This window comes from Anastrepha ludens, chromosome 4 (genome assembly GCF_028408465.1).
Source record: "Anastrepha ludens isolate Willacy chromosome 4, idAnaLude1.1, whole genome shotgun sequence".
In the NCBI taxonomy this organism is placed as follows: Eukaryota; Metazoa; Arthropoda; class Insecta; order Diptera; family Tephritidae; genus Anastrepha; species Anastrepha ludens.
The window spans coordinates 9,484,518-9,506,628 of NC_071500.1; the positions used below are offsets into that span (position 1 = coordinate 9,484,518).

The 22,111-nt window shown below is 34.1% G+C and overlaps 4 protein-coding genes across 10 annotated transcripts in view; all 4 read right to left on the minus strand.

The window, feature by feature from the left end:
* LOC128861659 (uncharacterized) overlaps positions 1–22,111 on the minus strand; it is a 213,013-nt gene that overhangs the window by 110,985 nt on the left and 79,917 nt on the right. The window contains exon 2 of one of the 7 annotated variants that reach the window (XM_054099959.1): positions 1,606–1,821. The exons of the other annotated variants lie outside the window; for them this stretch is intronic. Coding sequence (XP_053955934.1) covers positions 1,606–1,771 — 166 coding nt within the window. The 5' untranslated portion in view covers positions 1,772–1,821. The remainder of the gene's footprint in view (positions 1–1,605; positions 1,822–22,111) is intronic. 7 annotated transcript variants of the gene reach the window in all.
* On the minus strand, positions 2,747–5,549 carry LOC128861663 (uncharacterized). The gene is made up of 2 exons (XM_054099964.1): positions 3,514–5,549; positions 2,747–3,445 (listed from the first exon to the last, which is right to left on the minus strand). Exons 1-2 carry the CDS (start codon positions 3,848–3,850, stop codon positions 2,856–2,858), a joined length of 927 nt encoding a protein of 308 aa, XP_053955939.1. The 5' UTR covers positions 3,851–5,549; the 3' UTR covers positions 2,747–2,855.
* On the minus strand, positions 11,138–15,777 carry LOC128861660 (uncharacterized). Its single transcript, XM_054099961.1, has one exon. It carries the CDS (start codon positions 13,909–13,911, stop codon positions 11,953–11,955), a length of 1,959 nt encoding a protein of 652 aa, XP_053955936.1. The 5' UTR covers positions 13,912–15,777; the 3' UTR covers positions 11,138–11,952.
* Positions 15,956–19,825, minus strand: LOC128861661 (uncharacterized). The gene has a single exon (XM_054099962.1). It carries the CDS (start codon positions 18,464–18,466, stop codon positions 16,523–16,525), a length of 1,944 nt encoding a protein of 647 aa, XP_053955937.1. The 5' UTR covers positions 18,467–19,825; the 3' UTR covers positions 15,956–16,522.

Here is a 22,111-nt window from a genome sequence, read left to right on the forward strand (position 1 = left end):
ATCTTTTAATCAGAATTTTTTGATTTAGTGAAAGTGGAAAAAAATTTTGGTTGACGGCTTTTGCGGTGGTTTTCATATACCAGTGAAATTTATAAAAACTGAAATTTATTAATAAAAAAAAAATGTTTTTCTTATTATTTGGCGACGGCCTTGCGCATTTTTTCCATTAGAGATTAATTTTTATATGGGACAAAGTGGAAACCTGCGTCTGAAAACAAAATTATTGAAACTACAAACGATTTTTAGCTGCTTAAAACTTGTACTTCATGAGCCACGTTACTGCGTACCCGAAAATTGTCTAAAGATTCAGATTAAAAAGTTCAAAATGTATATGAAAATTTGTTGAATTTTCTTAATTTTGTATAAAGACTCAATGTGTGCTAAAGAAAAAATAATATTGGTTGGTTGGTTTAAGGGTGACCCCGCATCGGAGTTCCACATAGATCGCAAGTTGGGTCCGTTGTGTTGCCGTAGAGCTCATTATTTTATATGATTTCCCCACCTAACCGAGATTTTTATTATAGATTTTGGTCAAAGATATTAATTCGTTTCGAGAATTTAATGAGAGATTCGATTTTCAGGTCCGAGAGTACTGAAAGATTGTCAATTGTTGGAGAGCCGAGAAGAGCGAGTCGACTTCTGGCTAGGCCGGGACAACTGCACAGCAAATGCCTGCTCGATACTTCCTCATCTCCTTAAAAATAATATTAAAAAAAAGAATTTAAATTCAATTAAAAATAAAATTAAACAAATTTTACTCGAAAAACGTAAAAAAGAAAAACAAAATCATTATGCACTCAATACTGTTTCTTTTCATCACGTTGATTAACTTTCGTTATTTTCTTTACACACCTAGACTTGAACCAAACCATTACACAGAGCAAAACCTTCACATCAATAATTGATTATTTCACTAGATTTAAATATAAACTTAATTGTAAATTAAATGAAACTTAATTGCAAACTAAAAATAAATAACATAAGTTTTAACAATTTTTTTTTCTTTTGTTTATTAAAAGTATAGTGCATTCAGCCAAACAATATAACTTAAGGCTCCACCCTTCAAAAAATATTTAAAAAATAAAACAGTTTTTATGCCCAATCAATTTTAATGAAATGAAGTGTATTTGAAGTCGCTACAAACCACGTTAATTAAAAACAAAAAAATTTGCATACGAAGTTCAGAATGTCTTCCAAATTTCCTTCCATAGGTATAAAGCAGACGTTCGCAAGAAAATGCTCAACATCTCAGCGAAAAAAATTGTGAAAAATTTAAGAAAAACGTGAGCCACTTCAAACATGCACTTTGTTATACTAATATGGAATGGGCTATAAAGCTGCATACCCAAAATTTTTCTAAAAATTTTAATAAAAATTTGAAAATTTCGATGCACTTTTCTTTGGACTTCTTTTAAATTTTCGTGAATTTTGTACAAAGCTTGGAGCTCTAACCGTAAGTATATGATTTTTGTTGTAAAATGCGCTACACTTTTATAAAAGCACAAAAGCAGTACAAAAAAAATAGTTAAAACTTGGTAGGTAATTCGTCGCACTCCTATTATTTTGAACACAGGTGTACATACGTGCATATATTAGGATACAAACCTCTGCAGGTGTTACACAGATTCTTTAAACTCAGGCACATGTTGAACACTTTGTAGTTGAAGCCTCTCTTTCGATCGGCTTTTGCGGCACTTTCTATTGGAGTTTCTTCCTTTTGAAGCTGGACCACTTTATAAATTATGCAAATTTTTCTTTCATCACATTTCATGCTTCGAGTTCAATTTTTTTAAATAAATACGCTTGGAAAAACACTTTTATCTAGATTGTGAACAAAAAAAAATGTGTTAAGTGGGCTAGGGCAGTCAATTCAAGCCACTTTGAAAGTCATGAGATTTTAGGGTTATCAAATGGCGATCTCGGGCAGATGTGAATTTTCAGGGCATAGCAACGATTTGTTCGTCGATCTGATGACTTCACTGTACATATTAACCAAAATTTTAGTACTCCGGATATTCTCACAAAGTGTGTCCCATGAGCTTTCGGGCATCATAACTAAATTTAAAAAAATGTCTATCCTATCCTCTATCAATGGAAATTGGAACGTTCGCTGATAGGCGTGTTAATTTTTATGCCTACAAATGTATGATAATAACTGAACATAAGGGCACAAAACAAAATTATTTAAAAACTGAAGATAACCACGGGAGTTTGTGCGCGAAGGAAAACAGGACCGGGCACTAGACGGCTCATTCAATTTTAGCATAATAAAGTATATACTAGTTTGAAGTTGCTAAAAAATCACGTTGAATTTTCCCCTGGCGGTATTGCACATTTTCACCACGTAACAAATGCGCCAAAATTATAAAAAATTAATAAGATTTTTCAATAACTTCAAACTTGCACTTTAAAACTGGTTCAACAATTTCTTTGACAGCAGATCAGGCGACCGCTATTAGAAAAAAACTTTTTCTTCATTCTTCGAACCTACATTCTCCCAATGGTGGTCACGCGCCAACCCATTCGGCTACAGTGGCCGCGGAATATACAATAAAAACAAAGCATAGATTGTTTGCTGCTGATACAGTTTCACACTTCTTCCTGGGCTTGCTGCATTTTTTTTTTAAGATCCGACAGTAGAGGAGAACCTTGAAGACAATTATTTGTTTGAAAATTTTTAATTTTATAATATCCTAAGCCTCAATCTAAGTCGATTCCAAGTTTCCCCACTGATATCAACATCTGATGTAATTATCACTTTATTTCGTCAATATATCAAAGGTCACTCTACACGCACGTCACTCAAATTTTTCACACTACTCCACACTCTCCACTTACTATGGAATACTCGTACCTCAAAGACAATTGTCTGAAAGTAATTTAATCAAATCATTTTGTAAATTTATCAGAAGAAACGAACGCAATGCCGGTAGCGATTCCATCTTAGCCAAAGCGCAAGCTATGCTCGAGAAATTCATTATGAAATTCTTATAACGCGACAATTCACTTTCCAAATAGTCATTGCATCCACAGCCGACATAACCACGCAATTCTGCTCCAATTGCCTGCAATAAGTTCTGCACATCCTGCCGCATCATCACCTTCGCTTGCCCATGTGGATCATATTCCTGACACGAGTCACACGATTTGAAAGTGTTATACGCACCAGGCGACGTAATCTCGCGCAGCATATACTCGCTGAAAACGTGGCCCGACGTCCGCTTTGGCGCATCTTCAGGCTTGCATTGTATATCTGTACTGAAACGTACTTCTGGACAACAACGCATGACTTCACTGCCACCACTGCCACCACTGCCACCGCCCCCAACACCGACACTGACATCATTAAATCTATCATCCTTACTACAACAACAAATACTCAGTTGTTGTTCGCAGCTATCATTGTAACGATTCTTCGTATCTTCACACTCCTTGTATGACTTAACTGTTGGTGTGTAAAGAGACAAATTGGGTATGCTGAGAAATTGCATTGCATTTCTATTCAAAAATCACCTTTGCTCAATGGAGGACAGGAAAGCGGCTGCTTCTGTTTGGGATTGAAATTCACCCTTTGTAAGGGACCAGCACGCGGGTAACTAGCGAAGGGTCCCTTTAGCACGCCCTCAATAAGGCAACAGCACAGATAACTCATGTAGATATTGCGCAGACGTCGTTCATCTAAATCTTTGCATTCGTAGCGGCAGAGTTTATCTAGCCACGTTTGAGCCAAGCAACTTTCACCGGAATTCGGCTTGAAGACCTGATTTGGATCGCGACATAAGTCGAGGAATAGTAGAAAATCCTCAGTGAGGAGAAAATCAAAATCCGTTCCGCCATTATTGAACGACATTTTGTAATTGTTTCTTATTTGGTTTTTTGTTTTTTTGTTTGTACATAAACTAAGAATTTGGACAACTAAAAAAATTTTCTGTAACAAATGACAATTTTATTTATAATTTTTATACAAGAAAAGGAAGTAAGAAAATCGCAAGTGATTGAAAAAGTAGTATGTAGTTTCGAATATAGAAAAAGGGTTGGGGATATACGAATACCTAATAATTTTCTTTTGTTCATTCAAAACAGCTATGGAGCTGATACAGCGAGGGTTAGTGAGCCAAGAAGTATTTAGCTGCTGTGATATCCAAACAACTCAGTCATGCAGCAAAAGCGGAAAACTATTCCGAGATGCCAATGTGTGTTTTCACTGCGATGTCGAGGGCAACTACAAGAAAAGGTTGATGGATTAGTTGAAAAGTTCACCGGGTTAAAAAGTGCAGTTCCGTCGTGTCAATGGCACAAAACGATGCAGCCTCGAGTCATGGAGGCTATCTCAAATGTTTTATGATATAATGTGATTAATAACCACTGTTGACTTAGTCGTGGGATTTATTCCCCTCTATGAGTTTGGATTTACCAACTGGAATTTCTGTGATAGGTGCCGGAACGAGATCTTATATTATTAGATATGTGAAGGAGCCGTTGAACGCTACAGGCAAATATGTTTCAGCGGAATAATTCTTTCCCTTTTCTGCTACGCTATTTTAATATCAATAAGGTCAAAAAAATCAATTTTTTTTTTTCGTTTTAAGCGATTCCTAATATAGGTATTTCAGAATATTCACACAAAGTTACAGAGCCTAATTCTCAATATTTCCGTAGATACAAAGCCAAAGGTAGGCGAGCATTAGGTAGTTACGCTGTGACCGGACAGCTATAGTACAAACTTTATCTTCTTTTCTCGACTTTTCATTTTTATGATTTCTTTGAATTGGCGTACATGAATGAAAAAAACTAACCTTTTGAAATTAATCATAGCTTGTTCCCTTCAGTATTAAATTCTCTTCTATTTGAACTAACAAAATAGATCAAAAAAAATTGTTCAAGATTTTTATACCAAGTTGAAGTGAATTTTTTTTATAGAAAGCCATTTTTTTCTTTAAAACCTCCAAAAAGTTGAAGTTTTGGAATTTCTCTCAGTTTTATTAGTTCATCTAGAATAAAAAATCATGATAATTAGAAATCCATTTGAATTTTTTGCTTTAGATAATAATTACGAGCTGTATCTTGTACTCCAGTTGGAAACTCCAGCGTTGCAGCGCTCTACTAATTTCTATGTTAAACATTTTTTTCAACTTATTTTAACCAGTACAAAATTTTTTTATATTTTTTAAATGTTCATTAAAAGATATAAACAACTTTGCAGTGCTTAATTAATTTTTTCCTTAAAAAAAAAAAATATCGCAAGAAGATGCAATTTTTAGACCTCATAAACCAGGCCCTCCCCTTAATTTACTTAAATTTAATTTAACTTGATTCGGTTTAATTTTAGGTCATTTATTCAATTTGATTTGACTTTATTTTACACTATGGTCTTTTATTTAGTTTCTCGTATAATGTTTAATTACGTATTTTTTACTAAATTATACTTTTTCGCTTCTTCCCCTTTTATCTTATTTCCATTCCTTTTGATTATTTTATATGCCAAATTTTTATCATGTCAAATTCAATTAAGAAAACTAGAGTTTGCATGTTAAATTTAAATTAATATTTGTTCGCTTCAATTAAATTTTTTAATGAAAATATAATTTTTTTTTTTAATTTTTTAATGAAAAAAAAAAAATTTTTTTTTTAATTTTTCAATGAAAAATTTTTTTTTTTTAATTTTTTAATGAAAATATTTTTTTTTTTTTTAATCTTTTAAGGAAAATATGTTTATTTTTTTAATGAAAATATGTTTTGTGTTTTTTTTTTTATTTTTTAATGAATATATGTTTTTTTTATTTTTTAATAAAAATATGTTTTTTTTTTATTTTTTAATGAAAATATGTTTTTTTTTTAATTTCTTAATGAAAATTTTCATTTTTTTTTTTTTAAATTTCTTAATGAAAATATTCTTTTTTTTTTTAATTTTTTAATGAAACTTTTCCTCTTTTTTAATTTTTAAATAAAAAAAAATTTTTTTTTTTTTTAATTTTTTAATGCAAACATGTTTTTTTTTTTAATTTTCTCATGAAAATATTTTTTTTCATGTTTTAATGAAAATATCCTTTTTTTTTTAATTTTTTAATGCTATTACACCTTCTTTTTCGTATTCCATTTCACTTTAAGTTTTTTACTTTTCATTTGTTATTTTTTATTTTTATGTTTTTCAATTTTCGTTAATTTCTTTTCTTTCCGAATTTTTTTACCCGTTTGATTACTATTTTTTGTTTAAATCTTTTTTTCTTTTTAAATTAATTTTAACTTTCACTTTAATTCTTTCTTGCGTATCTTTTGTTGTTTTATTTAATTTAAGTTTTTCTAAAGGGTTTTTCAATAAGGGCGGGTAGATGTTGAAATGGAATAAAATGGCGTTTGCTGTGTGGCACGTAGCGCCGTCCTGCTGGAACCACATGTCGTCTAGGTCCATATGGTTCGATATGGGCCATAAGAAATTGGAAGGGCCACCACGTCTGCCGAAAAATGGGCGCAATGCGCGCAACGTGTGCGTTAATGAACACTCATTTTGATAATAAAGTTTTATCATTTGAACGAGCTGTTCAATCGTGTAACTTCCCATGATGATTTGGCATAAACAACTGAATAATAAACAAAAGATTTGACAGATGTCACCAAAACCAAATGGCTGCCACAGGGCGCCAAAATCGACCCGCGCCAATTGAAAACCCCTTTATATCTATTACATTTTTCTTCCTAAATTTAATTTTTTCATTTTAATTCACTTCCCTTAATTTTTATGTATTTAAAAATGCTTAACAAATTAAAATTACAAAAACACAAAATTAAAATTACGCAAAATTCAAGTTATTTTTCATTTGTTGCAGCATACTATTTTCATTTTTATTTTAATATCTTTTTATTTAAATAATTTTTGATTAAAATCTTCATTTTATGCTCATTTTATTTCCTTAATTTTTATTTAATTCTTTTAGTTATACTTAAATATATTTTATAATTTTGTTTTTAAATACATTTTTTTGTTGTGATTTAAAAACATTTCTTTTTTTTTTGAGTTTTTGTTTTTATTTTTGTTTATTTTTTTTGTTTTATTATTCTTTCCATATTTTATTAAAAAAATTTATTTGTTTTCTTTAATATTTATAGTATATTTAATATTTCTTAGTTTTTCTTTTATTTTGTTTAATTTTGTTTATTTTTTTTTTATTTTTTTATATTGTATATTTTTTAGTATTTCTTTTATATATTTTAATATTTTTTTATATTTTTTTTTTTTGTCGTTTATTTGCAATCTATTTTTAAAATAATAAGCAAATTATCTAACTATTAACAATTTGACTTATATTATTGAGCTCCATTGAGGTCAATAATGATATATATGTATACTACGATTAATGTACACTTATATCCAGACTTATGTGTTAGATTTTAATACATTTTAATATTAGATTTATCTATTAGGTTCTGAATGGAATGTCTAATACATGATGTCTTTTAAGTCTATTAATTTCATTAGTTTCATCAAGTAATGCAATTGCTAGCGGGTTATCGTGATAACTTAATCTCTGTAAATATTTTGTGGTAATTTTTTTAATTTCATCTTTTATAAAGGGAATTTTTAGATCAGTATGTATGGCTTTATTTGTGACGAACCAGGGTGCACTTGTGATAAGCCTTAAAGTTTTTGACTGATATCTTTGCAGAATTTCTATGTTAGAATTGCAAGCAGTTCCCCACAGTTGTACTGCGTAGGTCCATACTGGCTTTAGTATAGCCTTATATATTAATATTTTGTTATTTAGATTAAGTGTTGATTTTGGTCCTAGTAGCCAGTAAAGTTTGTTTGTTTTTATCTTTAACTGGGTTTTTTTTTGCTTGAATATGGCATTTCCAGGTTAGCCGTTTGTCCAAATGTATGCCAAGGTATTTGACCGTATCATGTTTGGGAATTATATTACCATTTAGATAGAGTGAAGGGCATTCTTTCCGTCTCAATGAAAACAAAACATGCACAGATTTGTTTGTGTTAACTTTTAATTTCCATCGGTCCAGCCACGTCTGTATCTCGTTTAGTTCTATCTGAACTAGATTGGTTGCATCAATATAATATATTTTTTTATATTTACATTTGGTTGGTTTAAGGGTGACCCCGCATCGGAGTTCCACATAGATCGCAAGTTGGGTCCGTTGTGTTGCCCTAGAGCTCATTATTTTAAATGATTTCCCCACCTAACCGAGATTTTTATTGTAGGTTTTGGTCAAAGATATTAATTCGTTTCGAAAATTTGATGAGAGATTCGATTTTCAGGTCCGAGAGTACTGAAAGATTGTCAATTGTTGGAGAGCCTAGAAGAGGAGTCGACTTCTGGCTAGACCCGGACAACTGCACAGCAAATGTCTGCTCGATACTTCCTCATCTTCGTCCTCGCAGTATCTGCACAGGTCGTTTTGAGGAACCCCGAGCCGACGTGCGTGAGTGCCCAAAAGGCAGTGGCCGGTGATAAGAGATGTTATATGCCTTAGTTCGTGTTTCGAAAGACTTTTAAGGGTTTTTGTCTGTTTCAGATTGTAGGATGGACAGATTTGTCTGGTCGTAACGCAAGTAGTTTCCACTCGCCACCTCCGATCAGCAATGCTGTGAAATTCTCGATCGATGAGCATTTTACATGTTGAGAGCGGAATGTGGATTGTGGGTAAGTTACTAACATTTGATTGCGCAGCTCCAGCTCTTGCGAGCTCATCAGCTTTACCTTCGAATCCACTGTGACCCGGTATCCAGATAACTTGGACAGAATTCTGAACACTTATCTCGTTAAGAGATAAGAGACAGGATCGAACCACATCTGAGTGGGTATAAGAGGAGCTGAGTGCTCGAACGGCCGCTTGACTGTCGGTGAAAAAGCGGATATCCTCTAGTGATATTCTCCTTTCTAAGATAGTTTTCGCAGCATACCAGATAGCGCATACTTCCGCTTGGAATACGCTACAGTAGTCGGGTAATATAATGATAGATTGATGTGAGGGGAATTGGAAAAGATTCCAAATCCCACTTTGCCGTCTTGTTTTGAACCATCTGTATTTATAATCAGAGGGCCATCGATTTCGGTAAGATTTGTCTTCCATTCTTCCCTGGTTGGGAGTGAACAGGAGAATAGCAAGGGTGGTGATGGAAGACTTACATGATAGTCTATGTCGGAAGAGATAACAGTGTTCCTGTTCAGTATGGCCGAATGGCCAAGATACTTATTCCATTTCGATATAGCATTCATGCGTGTCGCTGCAATCGCTTTGCCAGCCAGATCGATAGGGAACAAGTGAAGCAACGTGTTTAGAGCCTTAGTAGGTGTCGTACTTAAGCATCCTGTTATCAGGAGGCAGGCTGTTCTTTGAACTCGATCAATTGTGGCTACTCTACACCGTTTTTCGAGTGCTGTCCACCATACAACCACACCGTAGAAGAGTATCGGTTTGATGATCGAGGTATATATCCAATAAATGATCCGAGGTGAAAAACCCCAGGTTTTGCCTATAGCTTTCTTACAAGTATAGAGAGCTATGAAAGCTTTTTTACATCTGTTTTCGATGTTCAATTTCCAACTCAACTTCCTATCTAGAATAACTCCTAGATATTTAGCTGAATCAGATAGAAGTAATGATTCCCCTTTTAAAGTTATTGTTTGCAGTGGAGGAGATTGTTGTTTCCTATTGAAGAGAACAAGATCTGTCTTTGCTGGATTCGCATTTAGTCCGCATTCGGTGCACCATTTTGACAGAATATTGATTGAGCGTTGCATGAGCTCAGTGAGGGTATTCAGATGTTTGCCTGACACGCAGAGAGCAATATCATCTGCATAGGCTACAACCTTGCAGCCTGCTTTTTCGAGATTTCGAAGCAAACTGTTTACAGCGAGATTCCAGAGAAGGGGTGAAAGTACTCCGCCTTGAGGAGTGCCTTTGACGGCGTACATTCTCATGCGGCTTAACCCAAGCTTTGAAGTGATTATTCTATTTTGGAGCATTTGTTCCATCATCTTTCGGATGGAGTAATTGATACCCAATATGGCAATTTCAGACAAAATAGCGTTGGGTTCAATATTATTAAAAGCACCTTCTATGTCCATAAATGCGACAACAGAGTACTCTTTATTGTGAAGGAAAGTTTCCACTGTTTGCACCAGTGAATGAAGTGCCGTTTCAGTCGATTTCCCTCTAGTGTAGGCATGTTGTGCCTCAGAGATCAACTTAGTATCAAGTTGGGTTTTGATTTGCTCATCTAAGACTTTTTCAAAAGCCTTTAAGCAAAAAGAGGTTAGGCTAATGGGCCTGAAGTCGTTTGGTTTGCAGTGTGAAGGCTTCCCCGTTTTCGGAATGAATACTACCTTCGATTTCTTCCAAATTGTCGGAAGGTAAGAGAGATTTAAACACTTGTTAAAGATCCTTGTTAACCAAGGCAGTAGAATTTCTAGTCCTTCTTGAAGTTCTGCTGGAATGATGTTGTCAGGACCTGGTGATTTAAATTTTTTAAAACTTAGTATTGCTATATTTACATTTAATATATATATTTTTTTTTATTTACATTTAATATATTTTTTAATGTTTTTATTTAATATTTTTTATTATTTTTCAATATTTTTATTTATTTATTTCACTTTTTATAACAATTTTAATAAACATTTTTTTATTTTTTCTTAAATATTTTTATTTAATATATTTTAATATATTGTAAGTTTTTTTTTGTTTTCTTCATAAATATATAAACTATTTTATTATTTAATATTTTTATTTATTTATTTTACTCTTTTTTTAATTTTAATAATAATTTTAATAAATATCTTTTTATTTTTTCTTAAATATGTTTTTAATATATTGTATTTTTTTGATTTGTTTTTTTTTTATAAATTTATTTATAAAATATTAATATTCTATTTTTTAATATATTTTATTGTTTCTAATACTTTTTCTTAATATTTTTAAATTTTTTTTTCTTTAATCTGTCTTTTATTTTTTCTTAAATATTCTTTGAATATTTTTGTTTTATGTAATGTTTCATATATATTTTTTTTTTGTTATATGTTTTCATTTTTTTAACATAAATATGTATATATATTTTTGTAATATAAATATTCTTAATTTTTTTATTTTTTAATATTTCTATTCTGTTTTATATATCTTTAGTTTAATATTTAATTTTAATATTAATTATTTCATTTATTTGGCTATATTTTTATACTTCTATCTACTATCATTCGGAATTCACAGAGAGGTCGTTGGTTCGAATCTCGGTGAAAGCAAAATTAATAAAAACATTTTTCTAATAGCGGTCGCCCCTCGGCAGGCAATGGCAAACCTCCGAGGGTATTTCTGCCATGAAAAAGCTCCTCATAAAAATATCTGCCGTTCGGAGTCGGCTTGAAACTGTAGGTCCCTCCATTTGTGGAACAACATCAAGACGCACACCACAAATAGGAGGAGGAGCTCGGCCAAACACCTAACAGAAGTGTACGCGCCAATTATTTATTTATTTTTATTTTATCTACTATCTTATTTTGTTTAATTTTCACCCTAATATTAAATCTGATACTTCCTTCCTTTATTAATTTTTTTATAATTTTCGGTTTCACTTATTTTTGTTTTTATATTTGTTCATATTTCGACTAATTAGAAGTAGTCTTCAATAGATTATATTTATAGATTTCACGTTTAATTGTAATCAATTTTCTGTTTTATTTTATGTCTGTGCATTATTTTATTAAAATTCAGTTTTATTTAAATTTGTTTGTGTCAACTTAGTACAAATTTCAAATTAAAGTGCATATTCGCTTACAACTTGTAACTATTCGAAATGACTGAGGATTTTGGCTGAACGTGAAAATCAAAAACAAGCTTTCGCTTTTTTGGGTTTAATTCATTTTATTATATTTTATTTCATTTATATTTTATTCATTCATTTTCATTCCTTGCTCGCCCAATCATCCATCAAATTTCCATTTTCCCCTATTCCACATTAAAACGCTTCTTCTTTCCCCGCAACCAATAGACGTATTCCAACACAAAACCTATTACACTAAGCAAAATGCCGAAGCACCATAAGTAGAATGCACCCTGTAATATGGTCAAGCTCAGCACCACCCTTTTTCGGGTACGATTGGCGTTGCCACCGCCGCTTTCTGCACTATTATTCAAATCGAATTCCGAGTCATCCGGTAACTCCACGTAGATCTCCTCCATTTCCTGCGATTCACTCTGGCTGCTGTAATGCAAATTCTTGTTGCACCAGCACTCCATGAGACCGCTTTCAAATATGCTGCTCTGGTAGAGTTGAAATTTATATCGGAATGGTGAGCCCCTTTCCAAAATATAAGTCTGTGGCATTGAACGTAGATACTCTTTGACCACATGAAATCGCGGACGACGCCGTTCTATATCGTAGGACTTTAGCACAAAATCCTTTGCTGTTTCGCCACGCAACACAAACGCCACATGCCCATTCTTCCTCATACTCAATGGCAAGGCGTATTGGAATGAAGAGAAGTGAAGCGGTAATGAGACTGCGCGCTTTTCAATAGCACGCCAATGCGCCGGTTTAAGCGCCTGCTGTACTGTGGTGAATAGCGTGTGGACGCCGAAAATGGTCACGTCCAGCTTATCCAAATCATCCAAAGAATCCATTTGATCCTCATAGACCGGTTGCACAAAACTACTTTCCAATTTAGCGAAATATATTGTGGTCAGCACATAGCTGAAGAGTATCCAAGCCATGAGGAATTCACGCAATGAACTGATTCTAGAGAACCCAGCAACCGGCTCGCCAAGTTGTGTTTTCACAAACATTTCGACTAATTCATACCAATGGGCGTGTTTCATTGGCGCCGCATGTGGCAAACGTTCCGTCCAGTGATTCAACAATGCGAATGTCACTGTAACTACGACAAAATTCAATGAGAGCAGCCGCCAAAGCGCGTAGGTGAAGGCAGTAATGAAAATCAAGTATTCCGGCTGCATTTTTGCTGCCGGCACAATCAAGTACAGTTTGCGCTTAAAATACGGATACAGCTTCTCGATGTGCCCCTCCATACAGGGTAAAGTAAAGCGTGCATTGAAGCTCACATCGGCATCTCCAGCAATCAAATGCTTTAAAACGCCCGAGAAAGAGCCATTCGGCAAGCAATCGCCATAATTTTCATTATCAGCTGGTTGTGTGTAGTTTGCTGTGGCGTTGAGATACGACACGATGCTACTGGCTAGTAGCCCATCTACGCCGTCGTAGCCATTTTCGCGATTGCGTTTGGGTATGGCGCGCAAAAAGTCCGTAAACATTGTGATGCGTAGCTGATGATGATGTAGATTTTTCAATTTGTCATAGAAATACTGGCCATTCGTGATCCGTTTCAAAGCGAACCCAGCTGGCGTGAAAGGCTCAAATGTGTAGATGTGCTGGACATCAGTTATGGCAATTGCGTTTAGTATCTTACGCTGCCAAATCGCTTCGAAGAGTTCGCCCAGCTGTGCGATTTGTGCATCTCGCCAGATGAAAGTGTATTTGTGGAAATGTTTACGTGTTTGCTTCTCATTCAACAGGCCGATGATGCGTTGCAAATACACCGATGCTGCTGCAGCGGATGTTGGTAATACAAAAATGCTAAAACTGTTATATTCGCGTTCACGCTCTTTCGTTAGCTTCTCCACATCTATTATGTGTGTGGGTAATTCGGACATGCATTTTAATAAATTGAACTCCAAACCAAATATTGAATCGTCCTGCCGCACATTGCTTGTGTAGACTATATAGATGTATGAATCGTGCTGCTTAGCAATTTCACACGCTTTTTGAGTCACAACCAAATCGGTGTAGGAAACTGCGAGTGTTCTATGCCAAATATCCAAATCAAATACCGAAGTTGCTGAACAGCCTTCAATGGCTAAAAGTAATATGACTATCTTGTGGTACAGCATTTTAAAAATTGATATGAAGATTATTTTGAATTCCTTTTCAAGCGATTACACGCAGCTCCTAATATTCTGTTAGCACTTCATACGCATGGCTAATTGATGTAAATACAAATATACATATATACAGGCAGATATGCTTGAACGTGTAAACATAACTAATGAAGTAGGCACACGAAAACTTGGTAAATAGAGTGGGCTTCGTTGCCCCGCAGAGGATAATTTTCTTAATTAAATTATTAATTCACATGAGCGCACAACATTGACAACATACCAGCTTGAGCAAAAAGTTCCCCGAATATGTTCAGAAAATTCAAACAAAAACTTTGTGGTATTCCTCAAAAGTGATATTATCGCCATCAAAGTACTCCCCATCGCATTTATGACACCATTTGATTCGGCTCTCGAAACATTTCTGGAACTCTATTTTCGGTACAGCCATCAGCGTCACCTTCGATTTTTGCACTACGTTCTCTCGGGTGTTAAAACGCGTTCCTCGTAGTGGTCTTTTGACTTATCGAACAGAAAAAAAATCGCAGGGAGCCATAAGGACGTTTTCGTTTCGCTCTTGGCCCCAAATTCACGGATAATGGCGGCACTGTGCGACGGTGCGTAATTATGTTGCAAAATCAACGAGTTGTTTTCTTAAAAATCCTTTCTTTTTTGGCAAAATGTTTTACGTAAAACATGCCTGGATTGCGTGTCGTACTTATAAACTCACGTCTCGTCTCCAGTAATGAGGAGTTTGATGAATGTTGAGTCCTATTCAGCCTTAGCATTCACATCTTTGTCGATATCAACGCGGTACCTTTTTTGCATGAAATTCAGGTCATATGATTATTGTAATACATGGCCTGAAAAGTCCCGGGCCTAACAAAGAAAATACGATTTTTTTTTGTGCGAAATTAGCTTTATCCATTAACGTAATTGCCATCAAGAACAATGCAATCATCCCAATGCCGCTATACCATTTCAATGCCACTTTTGTAGAACGATTTATCTTTTGCCTCGAAATAGGTCTCAGTTTCAATGATAACCTCTTCATTCGACGAAAATTTTTACAGGCGAGAAGCTCTTTTTTCAGCTCTGTGAATAGCCACTACTCGCCCGCCGGGAGCCAAATCTGGCGAATACGGTGGATGTGGGAACAATTCGAAATTCAATTCATGTAGTTTTGCCATTGTTTTGATTGACTTGTTTTTTGGTCAACAGTGAGCAAACGCGGTACCCACTTTGAACAGAGCCTTCTTATAGTCAATTGCTCATGCAATATAAAGCCAACCGTTCTTCTGATATCTTTACGATGTCAGCTAACTCACGCAACTTCACTTTTCCATCATTCAAAACGATTTTGTAGATTTTTTAGATGTTTTCTGGTGTTACCGCCTCATTTGTACGTCCACTGCTTTGTGCATCATCGGTGTCTTCGCGGCCACTTTTAAAGTGAGCAAACCATCGTTATAGTGTTGTTTCTGATAGATTGAAGTCCCTACAGCTTTTTTAAAGTCATTGCTTAGCTGGAACGGTATTCTTTTCCCCATCAAGAAGCAGTGCAAAATTAAAACACGAAATTCTTTTTGCTCCATTGCTTTAAAAATAGCAAAAGTAGCCTCACGCTTAGCGCAATAACTCTCGAACTAATGAATAGCATATCGTGAAATTTTAAAAGCTGTCTTTATAATGTTGGTACTAACTAAAAAAAGAGTTGAATGCAATAAAACCAGTGCCATTTACGAGTTAGGCACAGGACTTTTCAGCCCATGTGTTATATTAAACCACGCAAAAACGATAGCACATCAATCAACATTTTTTGAAGTTTTGACTCTTTTGAATGTTCACAACTTGTATTAAAAAAGTCTAGTTGTTGTCTAACAAAAACAATATACATAAATTCAAATTTTAAATTGTATACAAAAATGCGAAAAGTCCACATAAATTACGCTTTTTATTTCAATTCGGCAGTTTTTAATTAAAATTAATTAAAATTTTTGAACAACTTTTTTGGTATGCGGTTTTATAGCTAATTCAATTTTAGTATAATAAAGTGAAAGTTTGATGTTTCTAAAAAATCTTATTAGTTTTTTATATATTGTATTTTTTTCCTTTGTGGATTGCGCATTTTTCCCATATTAAAAATTGCATAAGCCGCTGGCTTTATGTAACGCTGTTCGATTCCATTTCGTGTGAAACCAATGTTGTTGTTGTTGTGCTAGCATAAACATTCTCCATACATGTACGGGGAGTAATGCTGGAGTGGCAGTCCTTAGTCGGATATAAATTTGGGTCGTTCCTTTAAGGTAGAACCAACTGTCGTGGGAACAGTGAAACCAATGCATTCAGCACAGCCGTTCGCATTACCGACTGTCATTAAGTGTTAATCAGAAACGAGCGGTCCCTTATGTTGAACACAACAACTAACAGCGCTTAATGACATCCAGTTTAAAGCTCAAGAAAAAATAATTATTGCACTCACTAATCTTCCTCAAACCTAACGTTCGTCAAACGCACGATAAAATCTCTATGCAGAAATAGAGAAATAGCAAAGTGTATGTATGACCTTTTATTTAAATAATTTTGTTTTGTGCAATATAAATTTCGAATTTTCTTTCTACTCCACCTAAACCACAATCACTGGCGTTCTACTATACCACCAATATGCGTACTCCAGCATAAAGCCAAAAACGCTGAACAATAAACCGAAACCCCATATGTAGAAGGGCCCTTGTAATATGTTCAAATTCAGCACAACTTTTTTCTTCACCTCATTCGCGCCACTAAAATCATCACTTTCCTTTGTATCAAAATCTAAATCTTCCGGCAATTCATCGCGAAATTCCTCCAAACTGGGTGAGCGCTCATTGTCGCCGTGTAAACGACGCAGTGCCCAATAATCAAATAGCCCACTTTCAAAAGCACGACTCTCGAATTCTTGAAACTTATAACGAAATGGGGAACCCTTTGCTACTAAGTAAGTCTGTGGCATTGACAGCAGCCGCTCCTTAACCACATGAAATCGCGGTAGATGCTGCTCCACATCGTACGTCTTCACCAGCAAGTCCTTGGCTGTTTCGGCGCGTAACAAAAAAGCCACGCGCCCATTTATTTTTTCACTTATTGGCACTCCAAATTGAAAAGAAGAGAAATGAGCCGGCAAATAGGCTGCACGCTGCTCGATGGCATGCCAATGGTGGGGTTTTAAAGCTGGCTTCACCGCAGTAAAGATATTTTCCACCCCAAATATGGGGACATTCAAGTTAACCAAATCATCTAAGCGATCCATTTCTGGGTAGTAGGAAGGATGCACAAAAATACTCTCGACTTTTGCCTGATAAATGGTAGTCATAATGTAGTTGAAAAGTAGCCAAGCCATAAAGAACATACGTAGACAATTGGTGTTTGAAAAATAATCCACAGGCAGACCCAATTGAGTTTTCCAAAAGAGTTCGATCAAATCGTATAAACTCCCATTTTTCATTTTCTCAACATTTCGCAAACTCTCGATGCAATATTTGAGTACAGCAAATGCCACCACAATCAAAATGAAAAATACCAATAGCGCTCGCCATAACGCATCCTCATAGGCATAGACGAAAATCAAATATGCGGGAAACATTTCCGCCGCCGGCACCACCGCATACAGTATACGTTTGACATGGGGATATAGCGTCTCGATATGCTCTGCCACGCAGGGCAATACAAATTGTGCATTGAAGTTGGCATGAGTTGCGTCGGCTAGGAGGTCTCGCAGCACTCCTGTGTATGAGCCATTCGCCAGACAAGCACCATAGTTCTCATTATCCACAGGTGTCACATACTCCACGGTGGCATTCAGATGTGTCACAAGGCTACTGGCCATCAGCCCATCTACGCCAGCATAGCCCGCTTGTGGTGGCTGTTTCGGTATGGCGCGTATAAAATCTTTGAACATTGAAATGCGTAACTGGTAGTGATGAAGATTTTTCAATTTATCATAAAAATTTATTTGATGTTTGAGCTGTTTAACAACGAATCCCTCGGGCGTGAATGGCTCAAAGGTGTATATCTCTGCGGTGCTGGTTATAGCGATGACATTTAAAATACGTTTACGCCAAAACACTCTAAATACGCTATGAAGCTCCGCCAGCTGCGCATTCCTCCAAATGAGAATATATTTATGCAAATCTTTACGCGGTTGTTTCGCATTTAAAACGCGTTGCAGGTGTGTCAGTGAGGCTGTGGAATTGAGTTCGCCTAACAGAAATACACTCAAGCTGCCATAGTCGCGCGTTAGTTCTAAATCGAGTTGTTCCAACTGCAGTGAATAGATGGGCAGTTGACGCATACAATCCAGCAATTGGTGTTCCAAGTGGTGCATAGTGCTATCCTGCGGCTCGCAAGTGTAGACCAAATTAACTCGTGCATCCACTTCTGCTGCAATGTGGCACACTCTTTGCGCGACTCTGGCATAACTGGTGGAAACCACTGACAAGTTGAAATGTGAAAAGGTGCGCACTTCGGTGGAAATTAGGTGAACTTTCGAAATCACCAGCAAACCAACTAAACCAGTGTAGAACATTTTCATTATTGAAGCGATGTTTTGGAAAAGTCTTTCGATTGGTTTCGAGAGCACAATAGTCGAGCGCAATTAGCAATGTCAATAGTGAAAATATTAGTCAGTAAATAACAATAAAATAAGCAACGAATATAAAATAAATTAAGGTGATAAATGGAGCTGGTCGACTAGCAACACGAGGTGTAGCTATTAAATAACGAGACTAACGCTGTGAAAACCTCTATTTTTATTTGGTGTTGTTGTACCAGCATAAACATCGCCATACAATTACTGGGAATGCTGCTCGAGTGATAGTCTTTGGCCGAGTATAAAGCCGGGTTGTTGCAGTAACATAGAACCGGCTGCCATGGAAATATTTTTATTTGTCGTACGTGGGTATTTTTAGAGTTCGGAAATAATCATTATTTTAATATGTTTGATGAGAATAATTAAGAAGTTCCAAATATAGTAGGAAAGTTTCTACTTTACATCAGAGGAGGTCCAAAAATGAATCACCCTATCGGAAGATTTATAATTTTTGCAAATGGCGTCGTAAGTCAATCACATTTGACACTTGCGGACTAGACAGCTGCAGTAAAAAAGGAGACGAGTGATGAAGCGCGTAAAGGTAAAAAGATTTCCATCGCTCAAAACCATTTTTTATTTCGTAAAAAAGTTATTGAAAAATATAACTGGATTATTAATTTTGTGCCACCTTGTATATGCATTACATATGTTACTTTTACATAATTTTTGATACTTTTTATGTATTCTTTACGATGCAAAAATTTTTGAGCAAAAAAATTGTATAAGAACCACATTTCAAGTTTTGATGCATCGCTCCAAAAATGAAGGGTGGTTAAATTTCAAGGGTCGATGTTGAATGTCAGCCAGCAACAATTCAAGAGCTAAAGGATGAGATAATTCGGCACATTAACGGCATAGAACCTCAATTATGCCTCAGCGTCATCGAAAATTTGGACCATCGGATGGAGGTGTGCCGCCGAGGCCGCTGCGGCCATTTGGCCGATATTTTGCTCCATGCGTAATTGAGCCATACCAATATTATCATAGTAAAGAGATATGACAATAATTTCCTAAAACAATTGTATTTTATTCAAAATCAACACCGGCCCTTAAAACTTAACCACCCTTTGCAGTGAGATATTGAGTTATATTTTTTTTGGGCAAAAATAAACCTTTTTTCGTGCTAATTTTTTCGGTGTGATCAGCTCAGATTATTATCGTTTTTTTTTTTGTAATTAGAAGTTTTCATTATATTGTATAAGATCTAAGCGTTTTCTTCAGAAATATTGATTATTTTAAAATATAATTTTTTTGTAAATATTTCTTTAATCAATAATAAAACTCATTTCTTCTTATTGTTTATTACTTGAACGTTTTTTTCAAAGAAATGAAAATTATTATTTTTTATTATTTTTATATATTTTTTTTATTTATTTATTATTTTTATATATTTTTTTTATTTATTTATTATTTTTATATATTTTTTTATTTATTTATTTTTTTATTATTAGTTTTATTTTTAGTTTTTTTATTATTTTTTTCCTGATTGATTTATTTATTTTCTTTTTTACTGTTTTTTTTTATTATTTATTATTATTATTGATGAGATATTGAGTTATACTTTTCTTGGGTCAAAAATAAAACTTTTTCGAGTTCAATTTTTTCGCTATGTTCAGATCTGCTTTCTGATAGCTTTTTTTATCAGAAATTTTCATTATATTTTGAAATCTAAATTTTTTTCTTCAGAACTACGGACTATTTTAAAATAAAATTAATTTTTATAAAACTAAATATTTTTTTACTCAATAATAAAACTCGCTTGTTGATCGTTATGTTACTTGAAATATTTCTCTAAGAAATTAAAATTATTTCTTTTTTCTTTTCGTTTCATTTTTTTCTTTTTTTTTCCTTTTTATTTATTTTTTATTTATTTAATTATTTCTTGTTTTATTAGCGTAATGCTAATGACCTACCCTGTCATAAATCAAATAGATTAACGAAACCAACGCAAGAGACTAGAGTCTTGTCGAGGCCCTATGCTACAGAGAGGAGTAAACAAGGAAGATCAAAAAAATGTTTATCATTTTGTATATTTTATTTTTTATTTCTTTTATTTATTTATTTAGTTTATTTATCTTTTTATTTATTTATTTTCTTTATTTATTTATTTTTTTTATTTACTTATCGTTTTTTTTATTATTATTTTTTTTTTTTTTTTTTACTTATCTTTTTATTATTATTTATTTATTATTTTTTATTAACTTATTTGTTTTTATTATTTTTTTATTTACTTATTCATTTATTTATATATATATATATATTAAGTAAATAAAAATATATATATATATATATTATATATATATATATATATATATATATCTGTTTTATTTATATATCTTTTTTATTTATTCATCTTTCTTTCTTTACTTATTTTTTCATTTATTTATCCTTTTTATTTATTATAATTATTTATTTTTTTTATTTTTATATTATTTATGTTTTTTATTTATTTATACTGTTTTCAATTTATTTTTAATGTTTTTTTGCAGGTTGAAAACCCCAAAGGGTCACACCTCGTCTAAACTAAACTTAACTCGCCTTAGCTCACCTCAACTCATCTCACCTCATCTGAATTAACCAGTGCTCACAATAATTTTTATTTAGATTTTTCAATTGTTTTAAAAAAATTTGGTTCACACCACAACAAAAAGTTTCAAGCTTTGTGCAGATTTACAATAAAAATTCAACAAATTTCCTTCAAAATTTGAAACTTTTTAATTAGCATCTTTAGAAATATTTCGAATATGCAGTCTAGTCTATTGAAATTTGGTATAATAAACTGCAAGTTTGAAGGGGAACAAAATCAATATGCACCTGTCCTTTACAAGAAATATCCTTCTTTGCAATCTTCTGTTTTGTTTTTTATTTTCCAAAAACAATAAATGTGCTGGAAGTCACATTTACAGCTTCAACGAACAATGTGATCTTGTTTCCTTTGATGCGGGCTTTAGCTTAGGAAACAAATAAAAAAAGTCATGCGGTGCTTGGAAACGAGTTGTGGTAGCCAACCGAACTTGATTCTGGGATTTAAAAGGGTGAAGTTTTAATTGGTTCACTCGAACGCGTTCGCGGTCGAAGGATAGACGGTCCTCCGCATAGTACAATCTGCTCGTTATTCAAATATCCAAATCCAATGACAATGCACTCACTGCGAAATGACCAGCTACATAAACTCAACAGGCCGGTACTCGGCCTTGACATCACATGAAGTTACCTCCAAGCTAGTACCTATTCACAGGGCAATGCATGGTAGATGCCTCTTAAAATTAGTAGCCCAGAGTTTTACGAGCCCATAATTACTAGACGAACACGGAAGATAAAGCCTTCACTGCAAAAATATCAAGAACAACATTCAAACCACTTCTTAACCTATGCCTGGTAAGGTGCCCTGGCGACTTCAAGCTATCAATACAAAGCACAACGTTCCTTCAAACGACTTATGATAAGTAGATCCAAATATGGGCCAGGATGTTCCTTCTGCACAGCAGAGAGCTGATGCGAGTGAAGTAATTCAATTAGCGAGTTCAAATTTCTGCCACCCACGGTAGTTACTGATCAACGAAGCATTTGCCAAATTTTGGTGAGGAA